General features: G+C 60.0%; 9 protein-coding genes across 9 annotated transcripts; 5 read left to right on the top strand and 4 right to left on the bottom strand.

The window, feature by feature from the left end:
* Window positions 1–483: 483 nt before the first annotated feature.
* Window positions 484–1,645, top strand: SPRG_05267 (hypothetical protein; the record flags this gene model as incomplete). The annotated part of the gene is made up of 3 exons (XM_012343867.1): window positions 484–924; window positions 975–1,128; window positions 1,167–1,645. 3 exons carry the CDS (start codon window positions 484–486, stop codon window positions 1,643–1,645), a joined length of 1,074 nt encoding a protein of 357 aa, XP_012199257.1.
* On the bottom strand, window positions 1,629–2,938 carry SPRG_05268 (hypothetical protein). The gene is made up of 2 exons (XM_012343868.1): window positions 2,373–2,938; window positions 1,629–2,323 (listed from the first exon to the last, which is right to left on the bottom strand). The coding sequence occupies exons 1-2, from the start codon at window positions 2,918–2,920 to the stop codon at window positions 1,705–1,707; spliced, it is 1,167 nt and encodes a 388-aa protein (XP_012199258.1). The 5' UTR covers window positions 2,921–2,938; the 3' UTR covers window positions 1,629–1,704.
* A 1,647-nt stretch (window positions 2,939–4,585) lies between these two features.
* Window positions 4,586–5,732, top strand: SPRG_05269 (40S ribosomal protein S6). The gene is made up of 3 exons (XM_012343869.1): window positions 4,586–4,637; window positions 4,736–5,391; window positions 5,490–5,732. The coding sequence occupies exons 2-3, from the start codon at window positions 4,747–4,749 to the stop codon at window positions 5,586–5,588; spliced, it is 744 nt and encodes a 247-aa protein (XP_012199259.1). The 5' UTR covers window positions 4,586–4,637; window positions 4,736–4,746; the 3' UTR covers window positions 5,589–5,732.
* A 592-nt stretch (window positions 5,733–6,324) lies between these two features.
* SPRG_05270 (hypothetical protein) lies at window positions 6,325–9,836 on the top strand (the record flags this gene model as incomplete). Its single annotated transcript, XM_012343870.1, has 14 exons — window positions 6,325–6,355; window positions 6,446–7,170; window positions 7,266–7,565; window positions 7,609–7,741; window positions 7,783–7,841; window positions 7,883–8,098; window positions 8,140–8,207; window positions 8,255–8,369; window positions 8,420–8,553; window positions 8,602–9,068; window positions 9,112–9,174; window positions 9,234–9,403; window positions 9,466–9,759; window positions 9,813–9,836. The coding sequence occupies exons 2-14, from the start codon at window positions 6,766–6,768 to the stop codon at window positions 9,834–9,836; spliced, it is 2,448 nt and encodes an 815-aa protein (XP_012199260.1). The 5' UTR covers window positions 6,325–6,355; window positions 6,446–6,765.
* Window positions 9,837–10,141: 305 nt separating this feature from the next.
* On the bottom strand, window positions 10,142–11,772 carry SPRG_05271 (hypothetical protein; the record flags this gene model as incomplete). The annotated part of the gene is made up of 1 exon (XM_012343871.1): window positions 10,142–11,772. A coding segment is annotated over one exon (1,631 nt), but the record flags the coding sequence as incomplete, so codon positions are not given.
* A 369-nt stretch (window positions 11,773–12,141) lies between these two features.
* SPRG_05272 (hypothetical protein) lies at window positions 12,142–14,068 on the bottom strand. The gene has a single exon (XM_012343872.1). It carries the CDS (start codon window positions 14,051–14,053, stop codon window positions 12,194–12,196), a length of 1,860 nt encoding a protein of 619 aa, XP_012199262.1. The 5' UTR covers window positions 14,054–14,068; the 3' UTR covers window positions 12,142–12,193.
* Window positions 14,069–15,027: 959 nt separating this feature from the next.
* SPRG_05273 (hypothetical protein) lies at window positions 15,028–16,165 on the top strand (the record flags this gene model as incomplete). The annotated part of the gene is made up of 3 exons (XM_012343873.1): window positions 15,028–15,607; window positions 15,655–15,795; window positions 15,846–16,165. The coding sequence occupies 3 exons, from the start codon at window positions 15,028–15,030 to the stop codon at window positions 16,163–16,165; spliced, it is 1,041 nt and encodes a 346-aa protein (XP_012199263.1).
* Window positions 16,133–17,055, bottom strand: SPRG_05274 (hypothetical protein). Its single transcript, XM_012343874.1, has 8 exons — window positions 16,968–17,055; window positions 16,886–16,922; window positions 16,807–16,832; window positions 16,665–16,765; window positions 16,566–16,616; window positions 16,483–16,514; window positions 16,347–16,439; window positions 16,133–16,273 (listed from the first exon to the last, which is right to left on the bottom strand). The coding sequence occupies exons 1-8, from the start codon at window positions 17,007–17,009 to the stop codon at window positions 16,179–16,181; spliced, it is 477 nt and encodes a 158-aa protein (XP_012199264.1). The 5' UTR covers window positions 17,010–17,055; the 3' UTR covers window positions 16,133–16,178.
* Window positions 17,056–17,102: 47 nt separating this feature from the next.
* Window positions 17,103–18,100, top strand: SPRG_05275 (hypothetical protein; the record flags this gene model as incomplete). The annotated part of the gene is made up of 4 exons (XM_012343875.1): window positions 17,103–17,367; window positions 17,415–17,780; window positions 17,830–17,952; window positions 18,000–18,100. The coding sequence occupies 4 exons, from the start codon at window positions 17,103–17,105 to the stop codon at window positions 18,098–18,100; spliced, it is 855 nt and encodes a 284-aa protein (XP_012199265.1).
* Window positions 18,101–19,546: the final 1,446 nt, after the last annotated feature.

Below are 19,546 nucleotides of genomic sequence, written 5' to 3' on the forward strand. Positions count from 1 at the left end.
ATTCTACGCTAGTCTCTGGTCTGCCCCTCGAGGAATGCCTGGCGATCTTGGCAGTGCTGATATCACGCTGGCGCTTGAAAGGGACATGGACGGAAATGGTTCTTCAGAGTCCTGCAATTGGTTACCGGGGACTGTATTTGTTCCCATTGCAACTCTGCAACGCCACCTCGTCGGGCGAGAGTTGGTAGTCATGGTGGAATTGCGCAACGGGTTCAAATTGGGCGGGACGAGGTGACGGGGTCGCGCCATAAACACGCGTGGGATTTAGCTCAATAACCCGGTGCTCCAATTGGTTGTGTGCAGCGTGGCAATCTGCGGTTGCCGACGGTCGAATTTGGACCAATCCTGTCGCTTGTCGGCGTATCCTGTAAGGCCATTGGCTAACTCAAATCGCACGGCGTGAGAAACAAGGTCACTGGAGTATTGTATTGAATTCCCAGCGTGGTTTTTCACTTTGACCATTTCCCGCACCTCGCTGACGCCATGGCACGCGGTGGCAAAGGAAGCGGCGGCGCGAGCAATGCCAAGGAGCTCAAGATGTTCATGGAGCACCGCATGTGGCGCGACCACTGGCTTGCGCTCTCGGTCGTCGGCTCCATCATCGTCGCCCTCTTTGCCGGCTTCTTCATCCAGTTTAGCTTTTCGGAGGCACGCCTGCACCAGATTCGGCTCGACGACGCGCCTCTCGTCGAGCGCGTTTTCAAGTCTGGTGAGCCGTGGGTCGTGCTCTGCGCCAACGCTGACACGGTGCTGCCCGAGGTCTTTGATAAGGCGTCCGAGCGTCTCCTCGGCAAAATGCATGTCGGTGTCCTTGACTGCGACGACCTCCTTCCGTCGGGCAAGAGCGTCTTTAGCAAGTTTAGCATCCGTCGCGACATCTCGCCGACCGTGTTTACCGTCGCGAACGGCGAAAAGCCCAAGCAGGTACGACGCTTGACGCGGAGGCCTCCTAGAAATATGTACCTTGTGGCTAGCTCTTCTTGAACTACTTGCAAAAGCCACGCGCTCTGGCCGCGCAGGCCCTCGCGCAGACCGCCAAGCAGCTCCACGAGATCCAAACAACAGCGCAGCTCGACGACAGGTGCCTCTCCAAGACCGCGCCGTGCATTCTCGTGTACCGCGCAGCCGGTAAGAAGCTCGAGGCATTCCAGAAAAATGGATCCAAGACCTCATGCACGCGCACCGCGGAGCCAAGTTTGTGTGGGCGGATGCGGGCATTCTCAAGCTTTCAGTCGAGTCGCTCTGGCCGTCCTCTACGAAGCGAGACCACCGCATTATGCTCTTTCAAAAGTCCAAGGACGAGGGTGGTGTTATCACACTCCATGCGACGCCGCACACGTCGTACTTTGAGCAGTTGGCCGTCGACCAGTTTGTCGCCTCGCACGTGGCTGCCCCCGTCGCGTCGGCGACGAAGACGCTCTCAAAGCCCGTGACACTCAAGCGCCGCACGACCAAAAAGGCGAAGGCGCCGTCGCCGTCCACCGAGCCGTCAAGTCCCGAGGTCGAGCGGCAGGCCCGCGCCCGCATGGACGAGGAGAGCAAGGTCCACTTTGCCGAGTCGGTCGACGCGACAACAGACGCGCCAACCCACAACGACAACGACAACGACGGCGAGGAGGACATTCTCGACTTGGACGAGATGTGAGCGCAACACACACGCGTAGAGATGGTTGTTTGCTAAGCGGTCTATACAATGCTACTACACTACGATTCGTTGCTCTTCTTCTCGAGGGCGAGGCGCGCTTGGAGCGCCATGGCATCGCGCGCGCGGTCTTCGAAGGACTCGACGCACGCCCCCATGGCCTCGTACGCCGCCTGCATCTTGGCGTCGTCGCCCGAGGGGAGCGCGGCAGAGAACTGCGCGGCCTGCGGCTGGCATAAGATCGTGGCCATGCAGAACTGCAGCGCGGTCGCCGCGGCTTCGCACTTTTCGTCCGAGTCGCACGTCTTGACGTCGACAAAGCAGCTCTGGCACTTGGCCTGGATCTTGCCAAACGTCGCTTCAACCTCGGCGACCGAGAGCTTGTCCGTGACCGCGGGCTCGTCGTCCTGCGGCGCCGACGGCTTGGGGAAGACGGGCGTCCGCTGGCCGCTCAAAAAGTCGAGGATCGGGTACTTGATGCGGTCGACGAGGCTGCCAATGTCGTCAATGGCCGGACGCGCGTACATCGAGATGGACTTGACGCTCGTCGCGTCGTGGAGCTCGGGCACCTTGTCCTCCGCCGTCTTGTCTTCGTCAAAGTAGTAGTCAATGACGTAGCGGACTTCGGTGTTGTCCTTACGGACGACGATCCAGTCGTGGCGGTCAAACGGCTTGCCATGGCTACGCTCCGTAACATGAAACAAGGAGGTCATAGGATGCATGGTCGTACCCGAGAAGGAGCTTGAGGCGTGCGAGGGGCGTCAAGTCGTCGGGGCGGCCCATGAAGCGCAGCAGCTTCGTCTCGGAGCCCGGGTGGCACATCTCCTCGTAGGCCGCGACCTGCTCCCAAGCGCGTTCGTTCATGTTGTTGTGGATGCTTACAATCGTGTTGATGTGGCCTTCGTGCACGTCCTCGCCCTTGCCCTTGCGCTTGAGTGCGTTGAAGAACATTTGCTCCGACGGGTACGACCACGTGCCTTCGGTGCCGCCCTTGGGAATGGTCGACTGGACGCGGTTCGTGTCGAGCGGGTACTTTTGCCCGTCCTTGGGCTCCTGGTTCGGATTGACAGGCATCATGTTGGTCGGGTCGATCTCTTGGTTGTACACGTTGTAGACAGGGCCCTTCTTCTTCACGGGGCAGCCGCCCTCGGCCGCCGGAGCGTCGTGCTTGACGGGGCAGCCGCCTTGGGCAGCAGGCGCCGGAGCCTCGTGCTTGACGGGGCAGGCGGCAGCAGGAGCGGCAGGCGGCGCGGCAGGCGTCGAGGCAGAGTTCCCCATTGTTCGGCGGCGATGGAAATGCGCCCAATACGATTGGTCTCGGATCCCGCTTCGCTGATTGGCTCCCGATAAAGTTCAACTCAAACGAACTTCAGGGGACTTCAGGGGGAACTCCTTCAGATCGAGCGAGTGCAGCGGTCTACAGCACCATGTACAGAATTGTCCTAAACCGAGACCGCGACGTTCTGGACATCAGTTCTACCAAGGCCATAGATTGCCTTGGTTCTACATATCCTACCCGCGGTCGTGTTGATAAGCCCACGCTGAAATATGGACTACCGGTATGCGGCAGAGAAGTGATGTCGACGGCTTATCGGCAAGCACGCCCGCGTACCCGCGTCTCGGTTGGTCAATCGAATAAGTTGTTAGTGTTCTCGCAGTCAGAACAGAGGAAAGAATGAGCCATATAGGTGCTACTAGTCTTGTGAGGGAGCTGGATGGACACTCATTGGAGGTGCGCTCGTCCAGCCTGCAATGGATGAGGTCTGGCATCCATATGCAGCCTCGAGATCCGTGGTCGGTCCACGCAGTTTGCGGCCCTCCAAGGCTTATGACTGCTACCTGGACGCGCACTGTTTGTTACGCCGCCGGGATTAAGGCTAGACTCCCTCTTATCGTCGTCGGTCGTTGGTCGTGTTGTTGGCCGTGTCGTTGGAAAGGACTGTGTAGAGGGGCCTTGGATAATGCATCGATCCTCGGCACGCTGGCGCAAATCAAGGCGGATATCGAGCCAATCCATAGTGTGGGGCTCCATGGCGCTTGCAGTACGTCGCGCTAGTTAAGCGGGGACGGCGAACAGGCGCCTACGACCTGGATCAGGACGTCCAAGGTACCGACAGGCACAACGCAGGGCGTGGCGACACGTGTAACCACATCCCGAGCTTTGCGCGATCATTTGGTCAAAGAAAATGCAGCCTCGCAATGTCAACTGGATCTACAATGATGCAAGACGGCGAGTGGGAGCAGCAGACACGAAGCGCGATGGGCCGCGTAGGTTCCCATGTTTGTGCCAAGTGCAATCCAAGATATTTCTCAACCATGCTACTGCTGCTAACGTTACCGCAACAGCCCAAGGTCCCGCCATCAGCTGTACACGCCTGGACGCCTTTGAAGGAGGACTCGCACACCACTATGGATTTGAACACACTCACTGCCAAGAGACGGCGCAAGCATTTCAAAGCCCACGCCGCAAGTCCTTGCTCGCTCGCCACGTGTACGAGGACTCTGTAGAAGTGAAGCTAGCCTACATGTGCTTGCCTGCCTTTTCCAATGGGCTCTCGAGCTACCAGCGTAGCATCTCCCGTGTGCATCTGTGCATCGCTGGCTTGCTGGCAACAGCTCCCCGCGCCAGCATCGGCCTTACATGTAGACACAATTCATGCTTCCAACCATACACAAGTCTCGAAGCCGGCTCACTTTATTCGTCGTCCTACGGTAGAGCTCGCATCACCTTGATCGCTTCGAGCAAGACGCGTCCGAGCGCCGGCGGCGAGGGTCCATCTTGGTTGTCACGCGTGTAATCTCGTCCGTGATTGGTGCATTTCAATTTGAGCTCTGATTGGATGAAAAATAATACATTCACGTGCGATTGGTGGAATTGTTCTCCCTTGCGATTGGCTGCAGCCAAATGAATGGTTGGCTTCGAAGTGGCATGGAATTTATTGGTGTCAAAGTAGGCAGCGCCCCCGGTGCTTTTCATTGTCCGTTTGTCTTAGCGGTAAGAAACCTCGCAGCCCCATGGAGCTGGCGCCCAAGTAGACGCCTGCGCCCCTGGCCCTCTATGAACACGCGCCTCATGCTTCATTCCTTCCGTAGTCACTCAAACCATGAAGCTTAACATCGCTAACCCCCACACCGGGATGCAGAAGGTCATCGAATGCGATGACGAGCTCAAGCTCCGCGCCTTCTACGAGAAGCGCATGGCGCAGGAAGTCGATGGCGAGCACCTCGGCGAGGAGTTCAAGGGCTTCGTCTTCCGCATCTCGGGCGGTAACGACAAGCAGGGTTTCCCCATGAAGCAGGGTGTCCTCACCAACGGCCGCGCCCGCCTCCTTCTCTCGAAGGGCAAGACGTGCTACCGCCCCCGCCGCAAGGGTGAGCGCAAGCGCAAGTCGGTCCGCGGTTGCATCGTCGGCCCCGATCTTTCGGTCCTCAACCTCGTCGTCGTCAAGGCTGGCGACAACGATGTCCCCGGCTTGACGGATGGCCACATCCCGCGCCGCCTCGGCCCCAAGCGTGCCTCGAACATCCGCAAGCTCTTCAACTTGTCGAAGGAGGACGATGTCCGCAAGTACGTCATCCGCCGCAAGTTCGACTCGAAGACGGGCAAGAAGAACGACAAGGCCCCCAAGATCCAGCGCCTCGTCACCCCGCGCACGCTCCACCACAAGCGCCAGATCGCCGCTCGCAAGCTCTCGCAGCGCGAGAAGGTCAAGAGCGACGCCGCCGAGTACTCGCGCCTCTACACCCAGGTACGCCGCCCTCTCTCCTTCCGCTCCATCAGGAAAGCGACTAACATTTGTCTTCCTCGGGGCTTTTTCCTGCTCCTTATTCACCATTGGCACTGTAGCGTGTTAAGGAGCAGAAGGACCGCCGTGCCTCGGAGATCGCCAAGCGCCGCAGCAGCCGTAAGGCTTCTGAGGTCAAGGCGGCCGCTGTCAAGAAGTAAGTGCGCTTGCGCCTTCTTCTAGCGGTGTGCAAGACTCTTGGACTACCCATCGCGGTACCCTTCACGGGGAGACAACGTGGAGTGGACCACCATTAAGCGATGTAATGAAGTGACAAACCGAACTATACCTGTGGTTTCTCTCCCTCTACTCAAGACCTGTGCTGGACGCATTGTTCAGCACGCTTTACGGTGCTCGATGTGTCATCGCGAGCTGTCCAAGAGTCTACCAACGTGGAGGTATCCTGTTTTCTCTCCCACGACTTGTTGGAGAGTTGGTGTGAGCCTGGTGGCCACACGTGATCTCGACCTCCTTGGCTTGCATGCGCTTCCGAGCACGACCGTGTCTATAGCAGCAGCGCTCTGCCCACGCCACGCATCACGTAGCATCACCTTCGGGTATACTCAAGGGTGTAAGCTTCGATCTTCCATGCTCCCAGGACGACGCAGCATGATGGCTGCCATCTTGCGCACGGCTTGGCGATGGCGGATCGTCGCCGCAGCGCGTGGCGCTCTCCGCGGCTGCTGGGCCGTGTCTCGGATCTTATTGTTTGCCTGGCGACTTGTACGCATCTGATTGGTCTATATTGTTTGCACACACGGCCTGGACCAATGAAATGGCCCCAAGCCCATTTGACACCGCAGTCATTTCATACAGGAGGGGGCTGGTGCCCGTGAAATTCGATAAAACCTCTAGAAAAAGATCTCTCCTAATACTCCACCACGAACGCAAAACGCAAACGGCGACCCCAAGTCGAGCTTGGCACGAGGTACGCGCCTGGCCGATGGATGCAGCATGAGCCTGCGTGCTACGATCAACCAACGTAGCTCGATCGAGGTGCTAATGGGGGCGTACGTAGAGATCGCCAAGTGCATACCTTTGAGACGAGGGACATGAATCCACCGTTCAACTCGCAGCCGCCGGGCAGCCAAGGTGCCTTCCGCCCGTTCAACCCAGCACAGCAAGGCCAGAGCCAGCCGCCGCCTGCACCTGGTGGCTTCCAGCAGCCAAACTCGGCTGGCGCCCGCGGCCCACCACAACCTTTCAACCCGGCCGCGCCGCGATCGTTTGGCGCTCCCGGTCAAGCGCCACCGCAGCAGTTTAGCGCTCCTGGTCAAGGACCTCCGCAGCAGTTCGGCGGCCCGCGTGGACCACCGCAGGTCGCAGCCCCGCAGCAGTATGGTGCTCCCGCCCAAGGACCACCGCAGCAGTACAGCGGCCCTGCGCGCGGCCCGCCACAGATGGGAGTGCCGCCTCCGCAGTTTGGTGCGGCGCCGCGAGGGCCCCCTCAAGTGGGCGCACCTGGCCCGGATGCTGGCCTCAACAGCGCGTTCAACCGGATGTCTGTGGGCTCAGCGGGTCCGCCTGGCCAAGGTCCTCCCGGTCCCATGCATCAAGGTCCTTCCGGTCCCATGCATCAAGGTGCTCCCGGTCCCATGCATCAAGGTCCTCCCGGTCCCATGCATCAAGGTCCTCCAGGCCCTATGCATCAAAGTCCCCCAGGCCCTATGCATCAAGGTCCCCCCGGTCCTATGCACCAAGGCCCACCCATGGCACGTGGCCCGCCTGGCCCAATGGGGCAGGGTCCGCCAATGGGGCAGGGTCCGCCAATGGGTCAAGGGCCGCCGATGGGTCAAGGCCCACCGATGGGCCAAGGCCCGCCTGGTCCAATGTACCAGGGCGCTCCGATGAACCAAGGTCCGCCTGGTCCGCCGGGGCAGTACCCGCAAGGGCAGTACCCACCGGCGCAACAGGGCGGGATTCCGAGTGGTGACTTTCACCAGGGCGGGTATGGCGCGCCCCAGCAAATGCCGCCTCCAGGTGCCATCTCGGAAGCGTCCTTGGCGGCGCAGTGCGACCCTCGCTTCATGCGCATGACGGTGAACGCGCTCCCGCACTCGCAAGAGTACGCAACCAAGTCGGCGCTTCCCATGGGTGTCATCATCCAGCCCCTCGCCGAGCCAGAAGGCGGCAAGGAGGTCGGTCATCGTACTATTCATCGCGCGCTCATGCCTCATGTAGCTGCCGGTGGTCAACTTTGGCGCGACGGGTGTTGTCCGCTGCAAGTCGTGCCGGACGTACATCAACCCGTTCGTGCAGTGGGTCGACAATGGCCGCCGGTGGCGCTGCAACCTCTGCGGCGTCTCCAACGACGGTACGCACCCGACCACCATCGACTTGGTCTCATAATCCTAGTGCCGAGCTCGTACTTTTGCCATTTGGGACCGGACGGACAGCGCCAAGACAAGGACGAGGTGCGTTGCCTCGCGCTCGGCGTTGCTGACATGTGATTTAGCGCCCGGAGCTGTGCGGCAGTGTCGAGATCGTTGCATCCTCCGAGTACATGATGCGACCGCCGACGCCGCCCGTCTACGTCTTTGTCATTGACGTCTCGGCGCAGGCCATTGCGAGTGGCATGGTGCAAGTGGCTGCCGAAACAATCCAGTCGCAGCTCGATAGCCTTCCGGGCGATCCGCGCACACGCTTTGGCCTGATTACTTATGACAGCGCGGTGCATTTTATAACCTCAAGGCCGGCTTGAAGACGCCGCAGATGATGGTGGTCCCCGACATCAACGAGCTCTTCATTCCGATCCCGGACGAGCTCCTCGTCAACCTCAGGTGGACTTTATACCTCGTGTCAGCATCCGACTGATTCGTTTCAATAGTGACTCGCGGGATGTGATCGAGAGCTTGCTGGAGATGCTGCCGCGCATGCACCAAGGCACGCGCAACCCCGACACGTGCTTGGGCCCGGCCATCCGCGCCGCCTTCCGTCTCATGGTGCGGCATCACTTCCTTGGCACCATCAGATCTCATATTTCGTATCGTAGACATCGGTGGGCGGCAAGATGCTGGTGTTCCAGAGCTCGCTCCCGACAGCGGGCCAGGGCGCGCTCAAGCACCGCGAAGATACGCGTCTCCTTGGCACGGACAAGGAGCACAATTTGCTCAACGCTGTCGACACGTACGCGTCACGACTCCTGTTGATCATGTCTCTCACGACATCTATTAGGTTTTACCGCAAGAACGCGATCGAGTTTTGCCGGCAGCAAGTCAGCGTCGACACGTTCCTCTTTGCGCCGCAGTACACGGACTTTGCGTCGCTCGGGTGCATGTCCAAGTACTCGGCCGGCCAAGTGTTTTACTACCCGAATTTCTCCGCACCCAGCGATGGCGACAAGTTTGCCGCCGAATTGCGGCACTGCTTGACGCGCGAGACGGGGTGGGAGGCCGTCATGCGCGTCCGTGCGACCAAGGGCATGCGCCTCTCCAACTTTTACGGCAACTCGTTCTTGCGCGGCCCGGACCTCCTCGCCCTCCCCAACGTCCATCGCGACGCCGCCTTTGCGATCGAGCTCGAGCACAACGACGCGCTCTTGACGGCCAGCGTCATCTGCGTCCAGTCGGCGCTGCTCTACACCACGTCGTGTGGCGAGCGCCGTATTCGCGTGCACACGCTCGCCGTGCCCGTCACCAAGCGTACGCTCTTCCAGTCAACTCGAGCTTATTGGGCGCCATGTAGTGTACGCCGAAGTGTTTCGGTCCGTCGACGTCGACGCCATGTGCAATTTGATCGCCAAGAACGGTACCTCGACCTGTCGCTGTGGATTGATGCATTGTACTATCGCGGATGGATGCTTGTAGCACTCGAGGTCGCGCTCAAGAGCGGGCTCAACACGGCGCGCACCAAGCTGCAGACGATCGCGGCGGATATTGCGCGTGCATACCGCACCAGCGGCGCGTACGGAGCCAACCCGAGCACGGGCTACCAGCTGCAGCTGCCCGAGTCGCTGCAGTTGCTGCCGCTGTACATTGTACGTTGTGGATCCATCTGTGTGGATATAGTCTTGGATTGACATGCGATTCCATGCGTTAGATGTCGCTCATGAAGAACCCAGCGTTCCGTGGCGGCAACGATATCGGTTCGGACGAGCGCTCGGCGTGGCAGTATACGCTCAACAACCTCTCGGTGACGCTGTCCCGGACGTTTATTTACCCGCGCCTCTTTTCGCTCCTCGAGATGCCCCAAGAAGCCGGCCTGCCAGTGGTCGAGGGCGAGCTTCCGCCAGGCGTGACGACGGCCGGTGCGCAAAAGATTCAGCTGCCGCCGGTGGTCAACCTCTCGGTGGATCGCCTCAACACGGAAGGCGCGTTCTTGCTCGACGACACGGTCTCGCTGCATCTCTGGCTCGGCCGCAACGTGTCGCCTCGCTTCCTCCAGAGCCTCTTTGGCACCGACAACATTGATGGCGTAGACCCGCGCGAACTCCAGGTTGTCGAACCCACAGACGACCTCGGCACGCGCCTCAACAACATTTTCTCGGCGATCCGCCACGACCGCCCCGCTTTCCTCAAGCTCCACGTGCTGCGCGAGGGGGCGCCGGGGGAAGGTCGTTTCTTCTGGAAGCTCGTCGAAGATCGCGCGAGCTTCAACGGTGGCACCTACTCGTACGCCGAGTTCCTCGGCCAAGTCAACCGCGCGAGCCAAGGTTGCCCGTTGTACAGACCATCTTTCAATTGCATCCTCGGTTACAGCGATTTCGTTGCGTTCGCTACGGTTGGGCCTCCCGGACCCACTTCCACATGTGGGCCTTCTCGGTCGCGCGGGCTTGGCGCACGGCGGGCGTGTCCAGCGGGTGGCTAAACATGAGGTCGAGGTGGTGCGCGCCACCCTCGACCTTAACGGCGACGACCGTCGGGTTGAGGTCCTCGAGCACCCCCATGCCGGCCCATGGGTCGTAGTTGCCGTTGGAAAACACCATGTTGCTCGCATGCGAGAGCGCCTTGCGGCCGCCGTAGACGGTCGTCGCCCACTCGGGGCGCATCGAGACGTTCCACGTGGCCGCGCAGCGCTCGGCGTCGGCCGTCACGTTGTGCAAGACCGTCCAGAACATGTCGAGGCCGTTGCCCTGGTCCTGGGGCATGTAGAGCTCGGAGCAGAAGAGGTAGTCCCAGAACTCGCCGTCGATCTGGCTCTCGTTGGAGGGCTGGCCCATCGGAAAGCACGGCACGTCCTTGGTGCTGTTGTAGTAGACGCCGACGCTCTCCCGCAGCGCGTCCAAGAGCGCGACATTGCCGTCGGCTGTCGACGGGAACGACGGCGCGAGCGGCGCGCAGGCCGCGCGGACAGGGTACGCGGGCAGGACGCTCACGCCGTTCATGATGTACGAGCTCGGGTACGGGTAGTTGCCCATCGCGAGGTAGTCGTACGCGGCTTTGGCCCACTCGGCGAGCGCGCGCCCGTCGGCTTCGGTGGCCACCGGGTCGCAGAGCCCAAGGTGTGTCTGCAGCGCTGCCCGTCCGTCCTCGGTTCTCGACGCGTTGAAGATGACGTCCCACACGCGGCGCACGTTGGTCGCGCAGTTGGCCGACGAGCCGGCGTCCGGCGTCGCGTCAAACGTCACGATCTGCGAGAAGGCCGAGACGTTGGTCGGCGGAGTCTCGCCGAGGAACGCGAGGACGGGCGCGGAGCCTGCAATGATGCCGTCGACGATGTGCGGGTACTTGAGGCGGAACCAGGTCGCGAGCATGCCGCCGTACGAGCCGCCAAAGCCGATGACCGCACTCGACGAGGCATTGTGCGCCGCTTGAATGTGCCGCAGCAGCACGGCGTAGTCGGCGAGGGCCTGCTCGGACGAGAGGTGCTGGAGGCGCTGCGTCGCGTTCGTCGGCAGCGACTTGCCAAAGTACCGGTGCTCGGCAAAGACGAGGAGCGCGCCAAACTCGTGGGCGTTCTCCCACATCAAGCCCGTGTGGTTCAAGTACAGCTCGACGTCGGCTTCGTTCCCGACGTAGAAGAAGATGGGGCCATGCGATTCTTGGTTCCAGAACTCGCTGCACACAAAGTAGCGCTGCTGGTACGTTTCGGCCGTCGCCTCAAAATGGTTGAGCGTCTGTTCGTAGTACGACTCGACGCAGCGCTGGCGCAAGTCGCCGGAAAAGTCGCCCACCGGCGTCGCTTGTGAAGTGGCCGTGGGCATGGTTGGCGTGGCAGGAGCCGTGTTGGCGGCGAGCGCTGGCGCCACCGACGCGTGCTGCGCCGAGTAGACGACGGCGCCGATCGAGAGGGCGGCGATGAGGCCGATGGCGATGGCCATCTTCTCGAGGCGTCCGAGGCGAGAGCGGTTCGCCAACGTCGTCGTCAGTGGTTGGCGAGCGTCCAGCAGGGGGCTGCGCTCCATCGAAAAATGACACTTGTGATCAGCCACGTCAAGAATCCACCAATCAGCGATGAAGCACAACTTCAAGTTATCGCTGATTGGCGGAAGGGCTCAAGATCGGTCGCCACGAGATCGATACAATGGATAGATAGATCCCGGTAGATAGTTTGTTCACGTCAATCCGCAGTGTTGTGGCTAGAAGCTTCAGCCAGGAAGATGATTGCCACGGAAGCAGGCGACAACATCGTGTGCCAGTACGCCGGGGCAAGCGGCAACGATCGTCTCGTTCCGCCCCAATCGAGTCCACAGCTCTCGATTGCACACTCGTCCTTGAGATCGTGGCGCGTCTTGAGCTACCCAAACGCACGAGCAGTCAGGAAACAGTGACGTTGCGCCCGTCGTAGGCTGTTAAAATAGGACTAAATTATCACGGTCATTTACTATCTACAGCTCCTCCTCCACTTGTTGCAGCGTGAATCGCAGAAAGACGGGCTTCTCGAGGGTCTTGAGCATGATCGTCGCCGACTCGAGCGTGAGGTCCTCGACCTCGTTGATTGCCGAGAGAATGTCGCCGGCGCGAAGCATGTCCAGGCCACCGGCCTCGCCTTTGCCCGTGACACGACTGATCGTGACGCGCGTGCCCGTCGCCTTGAGCGTAAGGCCCAGCGGACCGCCCGACCACACGACGTTGACCGTGCCGGGACCAGGCAGCGTCGACATCGGCGGCATGTCGACGCCCATAACAAGACCCGAGTCGTCCAAGTCCGAGTACGTCGAGCGTCCCGAGACGGGCGCGATGACAACCGGCGCGCGGTAGCTCTTCGGTGCAAACGAGAGCGGCTCACGCTGGTCGATGGTTTCGCTCGACTCGGTCGGCGTGAGCGCAAGTGTGGCCATGCTCTCGACCACCTGCGACGACCGCTGGTGCATGATGGCCGCATACGCTGGCGGTGGTGACATGGGCTTGGAGACGACGACCGGTGGAATGTACGCGGGCGGCGACACGGGCATGCCGTACGCAGGTGGCGGCGTGTTGGGCGGCGGCTCGTGCACGGACGAGACGCGGCTCGAGATAGACGTGCGGCTCGAGATGGACGTGCGGCTCGAGACCGAGGCGTCAAGGTCGGTGCCTGCAACGCGATGGAAGACGAGGACGGCGGGCTTGGGCACTGCCTTGAGGTACGCCATTGTGCCGCGGAGCCCAAGGTCGACGACTTGGACGTTGGAGATCGAGATGAGAATGTCTCCGATCGAGAGGAGCTTGGAGCGCGCGGCGAGGCCTTCGTCTTGGAGCTTGGTGACAATGAGTTCGTTCTTGAGTTTGTCCTTCTTGAGGGTGAGCCCGAGTGGACCCGACTCCCACACGAGCGAGTACTCGGTTTCGCGCGGTGGCGGCCCTGGCTGCGACAAGACCGAGTCGTTCATGTCGGGCCGCGACGACACCAGCCGGCGAAACATAAGCCGCACGGGCTTGCGTGTGTCACGAAGGAGCACAATCGACGCTTGATACCCGATGTCGAGCGTGTTGACGCCCTGGATCGCCACGAGCTGGTCACCAGCCTGGATTTGCGCCAGCGACGGGTCGGCGGGCCGCTCGACGCGCTCCTTGACCGACGGCAACGCGCCAACCTTGATGATGCTGACGCCGAGGCGGGTGCCTTCGTTCCACACGACCTCAAAGGTCGAGTACATGGCGTCGTTGTCTTCCGAGCTAATGACGCTGCCACTCACGTCGCTTTGAATCATCGACGGCGTGCCGCGCGGGACTTCAATGTGCAGTGTTCGTGGCAGCTCGAGGCTGTGGCGTCCATGCTGCGGCGGGCGAGACACGGGCAGCGCCTGCGACGGCGGCGCGAACGAGAGCGTGACCGGGAACCGCGGGTTGCGCAGCCGCTCCATGATCATGTCAAAGTTGAGGTTGGGCTCGTTGTTGTACGCAACGAGTGCGTCGCCCACATGCGCGACGTGCGCGACCTCGGGCGGCGCGTTCGAATCCACGCGGCGGATGATGCACTGGTTCTTCGAGTTGCAGCGGAACACAAGGCCCAAGAACGCGTTGTCCCACACAATGTCGTACGGCGCGCGGTCGGCCATCGGCTCGGGGTTCCGGCCATCGAGTCCGATCGAGTGGCGCATCGGCGCATGGAAGGACGTTGTCGGCGCGTTGAAGACCGGTGCGTTGGCCGCGGTGCTGCGGCGGCGCTGGAGGTGGCGGGCGACCGCGCTTGGGTGCGCAAGCAGCTTCTTCGTCGGCGACGTCGCCGACTCGGGTCCTTGCATGAAGAAGTCGGACGTCGTTGCCATCGTTGCCAATGAACCAAAAATTGGTTCGTATCACACCGTGGGACACATTCGCCACGTATACTTAAACCAAGTGCAATGTCGTGAGAAAAGCGCACGCAGAAGACAGGCGTTGGATGCATTGTTTGTTTTTATTAAATGCTCTTGTGATTTGTAAGAAATGTATTAAAATATCATCAGAGACCATACCCTGGAAGATCTTCTGGCTGAGCACGTGTATTTCTATTGTTTTGGAACACGAGCCATATAGTTTGCAAGGTATTTTAAAAATAGCGTCGGCGCCAAATATCTGCTGAATTTGCACTGTTCGCTTGTTGCGGACTGGACGGCTTCAGCGCGTCGGCTCGGCGTCAGGCTAGGCGTGGTGGCTCGCAGTCCGAAATCTGCGCATGCTAGCATGTCTCTGTGGTCTTGATGCCACGTGGACCAAGCGTATAAGCACCACCATCACCCGAGTCCGAGAGGAGTCAGCCTCAGTGTTCACCGGAAAACGAGCGATGCGCTATACTGTGAGGTCATGTACGTAGAGGATATAAGCTTATTGCACCAGCGACACGGGAAAGTGTGGAGGGTCGTCGCAGGCCGCTGCGGCCATTGCAAGCGTGTTGGCAATTGATGGAGGCCATCAGCAAGCCAACAAGCTGCTACAGACAGGTGTATCTGACGGCAACGATGTCGTCAAGGTGTCGATACATGTCGTTTCTTGGAGATCTTAGCGCTCACAATCTGAGTGCTCTATAGCGCTGAAGAAAGAGCTTGAGCTCTGTGTACCTGGCTGCCAACGGGGACGTGCACGACAAGATTGTCGACACGCGTGCCACGTCACGACGGAGTTGGCCACATTTCATTCCACCTGTCCAATCCAGTATCGGTTTGATTTGGTAACAGCCAACCAGGCGGCGACCTTTTTGTAATTTAAGCCAATCCCATCACGGTTCTGCCACAAGATTATCCGGATAGATTGAGCAATTTGTGCAATGTCGGGTCCAGCGCCAGCGACCGCAGCTCTAGCGGCTGCTTGCTCGGTCGTCTGCGCCTGCATTAGCGTCTACTACACCCACGCAGCTGCACAGCAACCTGCTACCACATCGTCGCCAGCAAAGAACAACGCGCAAGTGCCAACGCTCGCCAAGAAGAAGCACGTTGTCCGGTTGGCCACCCTGGCAGCCGCCGACGTGCCCCAAGTGCTGCGCCCGAGCTTCTACTTTACCGAGATCGCTCAGTTCACGCATCGCGCCATTTTCGACAATGCACCGAGCGTCTTTAACGTGCTTGACAAGCTGCAGGCCTACATCACATCGTGGCTGGCCTCGCAGACGCTCGAGCGCCCGACGTCGATCATGCCGTGCACCGGCGCTGATGATGCCACGGTCCATGTCAGCACGGAGAATACTGCGGTGCTGCAGCACTGCTCGATCTTCAACTACAGCAGCCATCCTGATCGGCAGCTCGTTCTGGAGAGCGGGGTCCGCGTCATGGGTGGCGTTTTTGATGTCTCCGAGGGGTCGATCTTTGTCGGCGCCAACACCGTCATCGAGCCCCACGTGTACATCAAAGGTGAACCAAATGCCGTGCAAATAAGAAATCTTAGTTTCGTCCGCTAGGCCCCGCCATCATTGGCGAAGGCTGCACGCTGCGTCATGGCGCGTACTTGCGCGGTGACGTGCTCATTGGCGACCACGTCGTGCTGCGCTGCGAGGTCAAGCACGCACTCATCATGGATCGCGCTGAGCTCTGCCACCCTGGTATCGTCGACTCGACTGCTTTGAAAAGGACGCCAGTCTTCTTTGCGTAGGCTACTGCGGGGACAGTCTCTGCGGCTACAAGAGCCATTTCGCCAACCAAGTGTCAACGGCCAACTTGACGCTCCTGGCGCCATCGGCGGGTACCGGCGTGTGCATCGACGTCGACGGCGTCACATACGACACGGGACGTCGCAAGATCGGCGTCGTCCTTGGCGATCGCAGCCAGCTCGGCTGCAATGCCGCGACCGATCCGTGCACGCTCTTGGGTCCCAATACAAGTGTCTACGCGCTCACGCGGCTCAACAAGGGGGTGTATGGCCCCAACGAACTAATCAAGACAAGCCCATGGAGAACGGCGTCATTGAGATAGCGCCGTTGCGGCCTTAAGTGGTCGCGAGACCGTTGATGGTCACGACGATCTTGCGGTTGTGGCCGTTGCCCCAGCCGCCCACATCGCGGTGTTCGCACAAGTAGATGCCTAATCCCAATGTAGGAGAAAGCATTATCCCATCTATCTATCTATCTATCATCATCATCATCATCTGGCCTACCTTGCCACGTGCCGAGGTTGAACTTGCCATTCGAAACGGGCACCGTGATGGAAGCGCCGATGAGCGTCGACTTGATGTGCGCCGGCATATCGTCTAGCGCATCGTGAGGCTGCAGGGACGCTTCTCGATGGCGTACCGTCGCCCTCCATCGTGTGGCGGAAAAACTCCCTGGCGCATACTACATCTCAGTCCTTGCTCCTCGGATTGCAATTGGATCACCGGTTCCAGCTCTCGGGCACAATGCGGTTCATCGCGCCTTCCATGTCGATGCTAATGCGCCGCCACATGAGCGAGACGCAAGAATGACGCCCATATTACCGAACGTCCGGGTCGCAGTTTTCGTTGAGCGAGAGCGACGCCGACGTGTGCTTGACAAAGAGTGTCGCCGTGCCCACGGAGAAGTGGCGGATCTCAGGGATCTACGCATGCTTAGAAAGATTCAGGCCGCCTCTCCACCTACTTGCTTGTACACTTCATCGGTCACAACTAAAAGTGAATCGACGTCAGAACAATGTGGGAGACGACGACGGGCAGCGTACGGTGGAAGCCGCGCGACGGCGCTTTGAGCGTGATCTCCTATCCACAGGCGTGAGACGCTGGACACGCGCAGCGTCGGCGAACCTTCTGGAACCACGCCGACGCCCCGGTGCGAAGCCCGCTCATTCGTCCTTTCTGCCGCGATTGGTCAGGACATTGCGACCAGACTGCTGGTCCCGGAATGATGGTCGCCACCCGACGCACAGCTGGCCAGTAACGATGTTGCGCCTCCTTCAGCAGCGACGCGGCGCCACGGCGCTGCTTCCATCGATGCGAGCCAACGTGCTTGGGCAGCGCCAGCTGTGGCACCATGCGAACCGCTCGTCGCAGGGTCGCTTGCCTCGCGCACTGCAGCCGTTGCCGACGACAGTCCGCACGCTGTACACGAGCCGGGACGAGTGGCGCAATGCGACGTGGAAAGACAAGGCAAAGGCCGGCGCGGTCGTGGCCGCCGGCGTTGGCGTCTTTGTGGTCGTGTCGTCTGGTACACTTCTTTGCTTTTGCGACCATGTATCGATAGTGTTGCTGTAGTTGCGCTCAGCGTCGTCGTGACGGGCGTCGTCGGCCTCGGTGCCTACGGTCTCTACCGCTCCTTCCGAGACAGTCGGGGCGGCAACAGTGCGTGGTCTTCGTCCTCGAAGAACAATGCTCTCTTTAACAACCTGGGTCGCACCAAGGTCCGGGGTGGCAACCCGCTGACCGCCGGGATGCCGCTCGTGCTGCAAGGGCTCATGACGGGCCTCTTCAGCCTCGTGGGCGGCGCCATGAAACAGTCGATGGGACGCATCGCCACCATTCAAAAGGCTGCAAACCAGCGGCTCCAAGGACACCCTGCGATCACTCGCCAGTTTGGCCCAAGCGTCGAGGTTGCTTCGCCGCAGCAGGTCGTCGAGCAGAGTACGCCATTGCCATTGCAGGCAAGGTCAACTCATACTAACGGGTGTAGCGGTCAACGGTGTCGGCGTCATCCAAGCCTCATTCCCCGTCGGCGGGCAAATGTCACGTGCTTATGTTCGTGTGAAAGCAACGGTTGATGCCAACAACGACTTGTCGTACCAGCAGTTCCAATGTACGGTGTGGTGTGTCGAGCTGGCGTCGTCTCATGCATTCTCTTAGATGTCAACAGCGCGACAGGCGACTCGATCGACTTGTTGCACCCATCGCCATCGTCGTCGCGGACCAAGGTCATCAAAGATGCCGAGTTTCGAGATGTGTGAACGAACTAACACACATTGCTGTCATGCGCGCGATAATGTCTTCGTTCGTCGAGTCTACAAGGCGCTAGACACTATGATGCGAGTAGTAACGTCACTCCAAGATGAAACCGTCGACCGAGCCGTTTCAGTCGCGTCCACATGCGACAGACAAAGAATACGACCGTCGGTGCAGGCGATGCTTGCAAGGAATCCTATCGATGGCTCTCAACCTTATCGAAGGACGTAGCTAAGGGCTCGCTTTCGCGGTACCGGGCGCCCCAGCCACGCGGCAGCAGATTTATGCACCGTGCTGCTGCGCGTGCATTGAACCGAAACGCATACGATTACATGCGGCCTTCAACTTAAACTCAACTTCAATGCGCCCGTGACACTGAGGCGAAGCAATGTGGGGCAATGGGCCACAAGTCTCGACAGAGAGGTACGAGGTGGCTGCTCATCCAACCGCAACACGCCGTAGCCTTGCAGCGATGGGACTGGTACATGGACCGCGCGTTCTTTTTGGCTGCGTAGACGCGACGGCCCCAGCCCCACAGTAGTCGACGTTAGAGAAATGAAACACAACACTACGAACGCCCTAGAGCCGATGGCAGGAGAGTAGACTGAGACGAATACGTACGCTTGCGCTCGGAGGTTCTCCAGAACATCAATCTGGAGCGAATTCTGTCGGATCGCCAAGCGCCTTCCGCTCTGAAGCTCGTCCAACCACCTTCACATGTCCCCGCTTCGCCGCCCGAGGTGGTCAGATACGCTTCCGACCAAGATCGAAGGTCGTGACGATGGCCGCCGTGACTGAAACGACACCTACCCAGGGTTGGCTGGGACGAGCTCGGCTACCCAGTAGAATGGGTATCGTGCCGATCGAGGTCGTATATATGGGCTCATAACAACGCGTCGGCGCCACGTGGAGCTCCTTCCGAGGCGACCTTCAAGAGCCTTGACGTTTGGTAGCCAAATAGTAGCTTGACGACATAGCCAAGAAGCCATTTCGCCGAAATAGCATGGCGGGTCCTACTATGACCCCTCCCATTTACTGTACGACGGCAAAGCCCTTGCAAAGCGGGTGGGAACATCTCGCTTTCACGTCGCCCCCGTCTCGGCGCGAACACCACCCGGCATACAAGGACGAACATATCGGAAGAAGCCACCCAACGATGCCAACATACACTGTAGCAATTGGTAAACAGCCGCCCATCGTGGCGGGAACAACTTATTCATTTTCAGAGGTCGGAGCATTGACAAGCATCCACCCAATTCGAGATGACAGGCCTTCAACATTTGGGCAGGGCGTCCTTACGCAGCGCTGCCGCCGCCTTGTCTTTGAGCAGCCATCGTCGGCGCTCGTGCGTTCATGACTGGGTGCATAAATAGCAAGTGTATCGATCGATAAATCGGTAAAATGGAGCGAGATGGAGCGAGATCGATGAGGCGTGACGCTCGAGTATCATC

This window comes from Saprolegnia parasitica, assembly GCF_000151545.1.
Source record: "Saprolegnia parasitica CBS 223.65 unplaced genomic scaffold supercont2.15, whole genome shotgun sequence".
In the NCBI taxonomy this organism is placed as follows: domain Eukaryota; phylum Oomycota; class Saprolegniomycetes; order Saprolegniales; family Saprolegniaceae; genus Saprolegnia; species Saprolegnia parasitica.

What these genes read in the sequence shown, in the direction of transcription:
- SPRG_05268 (XM_012343868.1), bottom strand. Translation starts at nt 2,920, where the DNA reads ATGGGGAACTCTGCCTCGACGCCTGCCGCGCCGCCTGCCGCTCCTGCT. An exon ending in CGCCTCAAGCTCCTTCTCGG is followed by an intron (nt 2,324 to 2,372) that starts GTACGACCATGC and finishes TACGGAGCGTAG; the next exon opens with CCATGGCAAGCCGTTTGACC.
- SPRG_05269 (XM_012343869.1), top strand. Translation starts at nt 4,747, where the DNA reads ATGAAGCTTAACATCGCTAACCCCCACACCGGGATGCAGAAGGTCATC. An exon ending in ACTCGCGCCTCTACACCCAG is followed by an intron (nt 5,392 to 5,489) that starts GTACGCCGCCCT and finishes TTGGCACTGTAG; the next exon opens with CGTGTTAAGGAGCAGAAGGA.
- SPRG_05272 (XM_012343872.1), bottom strand. Translation starts at nt 14,053, where the DNA reads ATGGCAACGACGTCCGACTTCTTCATGCAAGGACCCGAGTCGGCGACG.
- SPRG_05274 (XM_012343874.1), bottom strand. Translation starts at nt 17,009, where the DNA reads ATGAGCGGGCTTCGCACCGGGGCGTCGGCGTGGTTCCAGAAG. An exon ending in CCGATGAAGTGTACAAGCAA is followed by an intron (nt 16,766 to 16,806) that starts GTAGGTGGAGAG and finishes AAGCATGCGTAG; the next exon opens with ATCCCTGAGATCCGCCACTT. An exon ending in GTGCCCGAGAGCTGGAACCG is followed by an intron (nt 16,515 to 16,565) that starts GTGATCCAATTG and finishes AGTATGCGCCAG; the next exon opens with GGAGTTTTTCCGCCACACGA.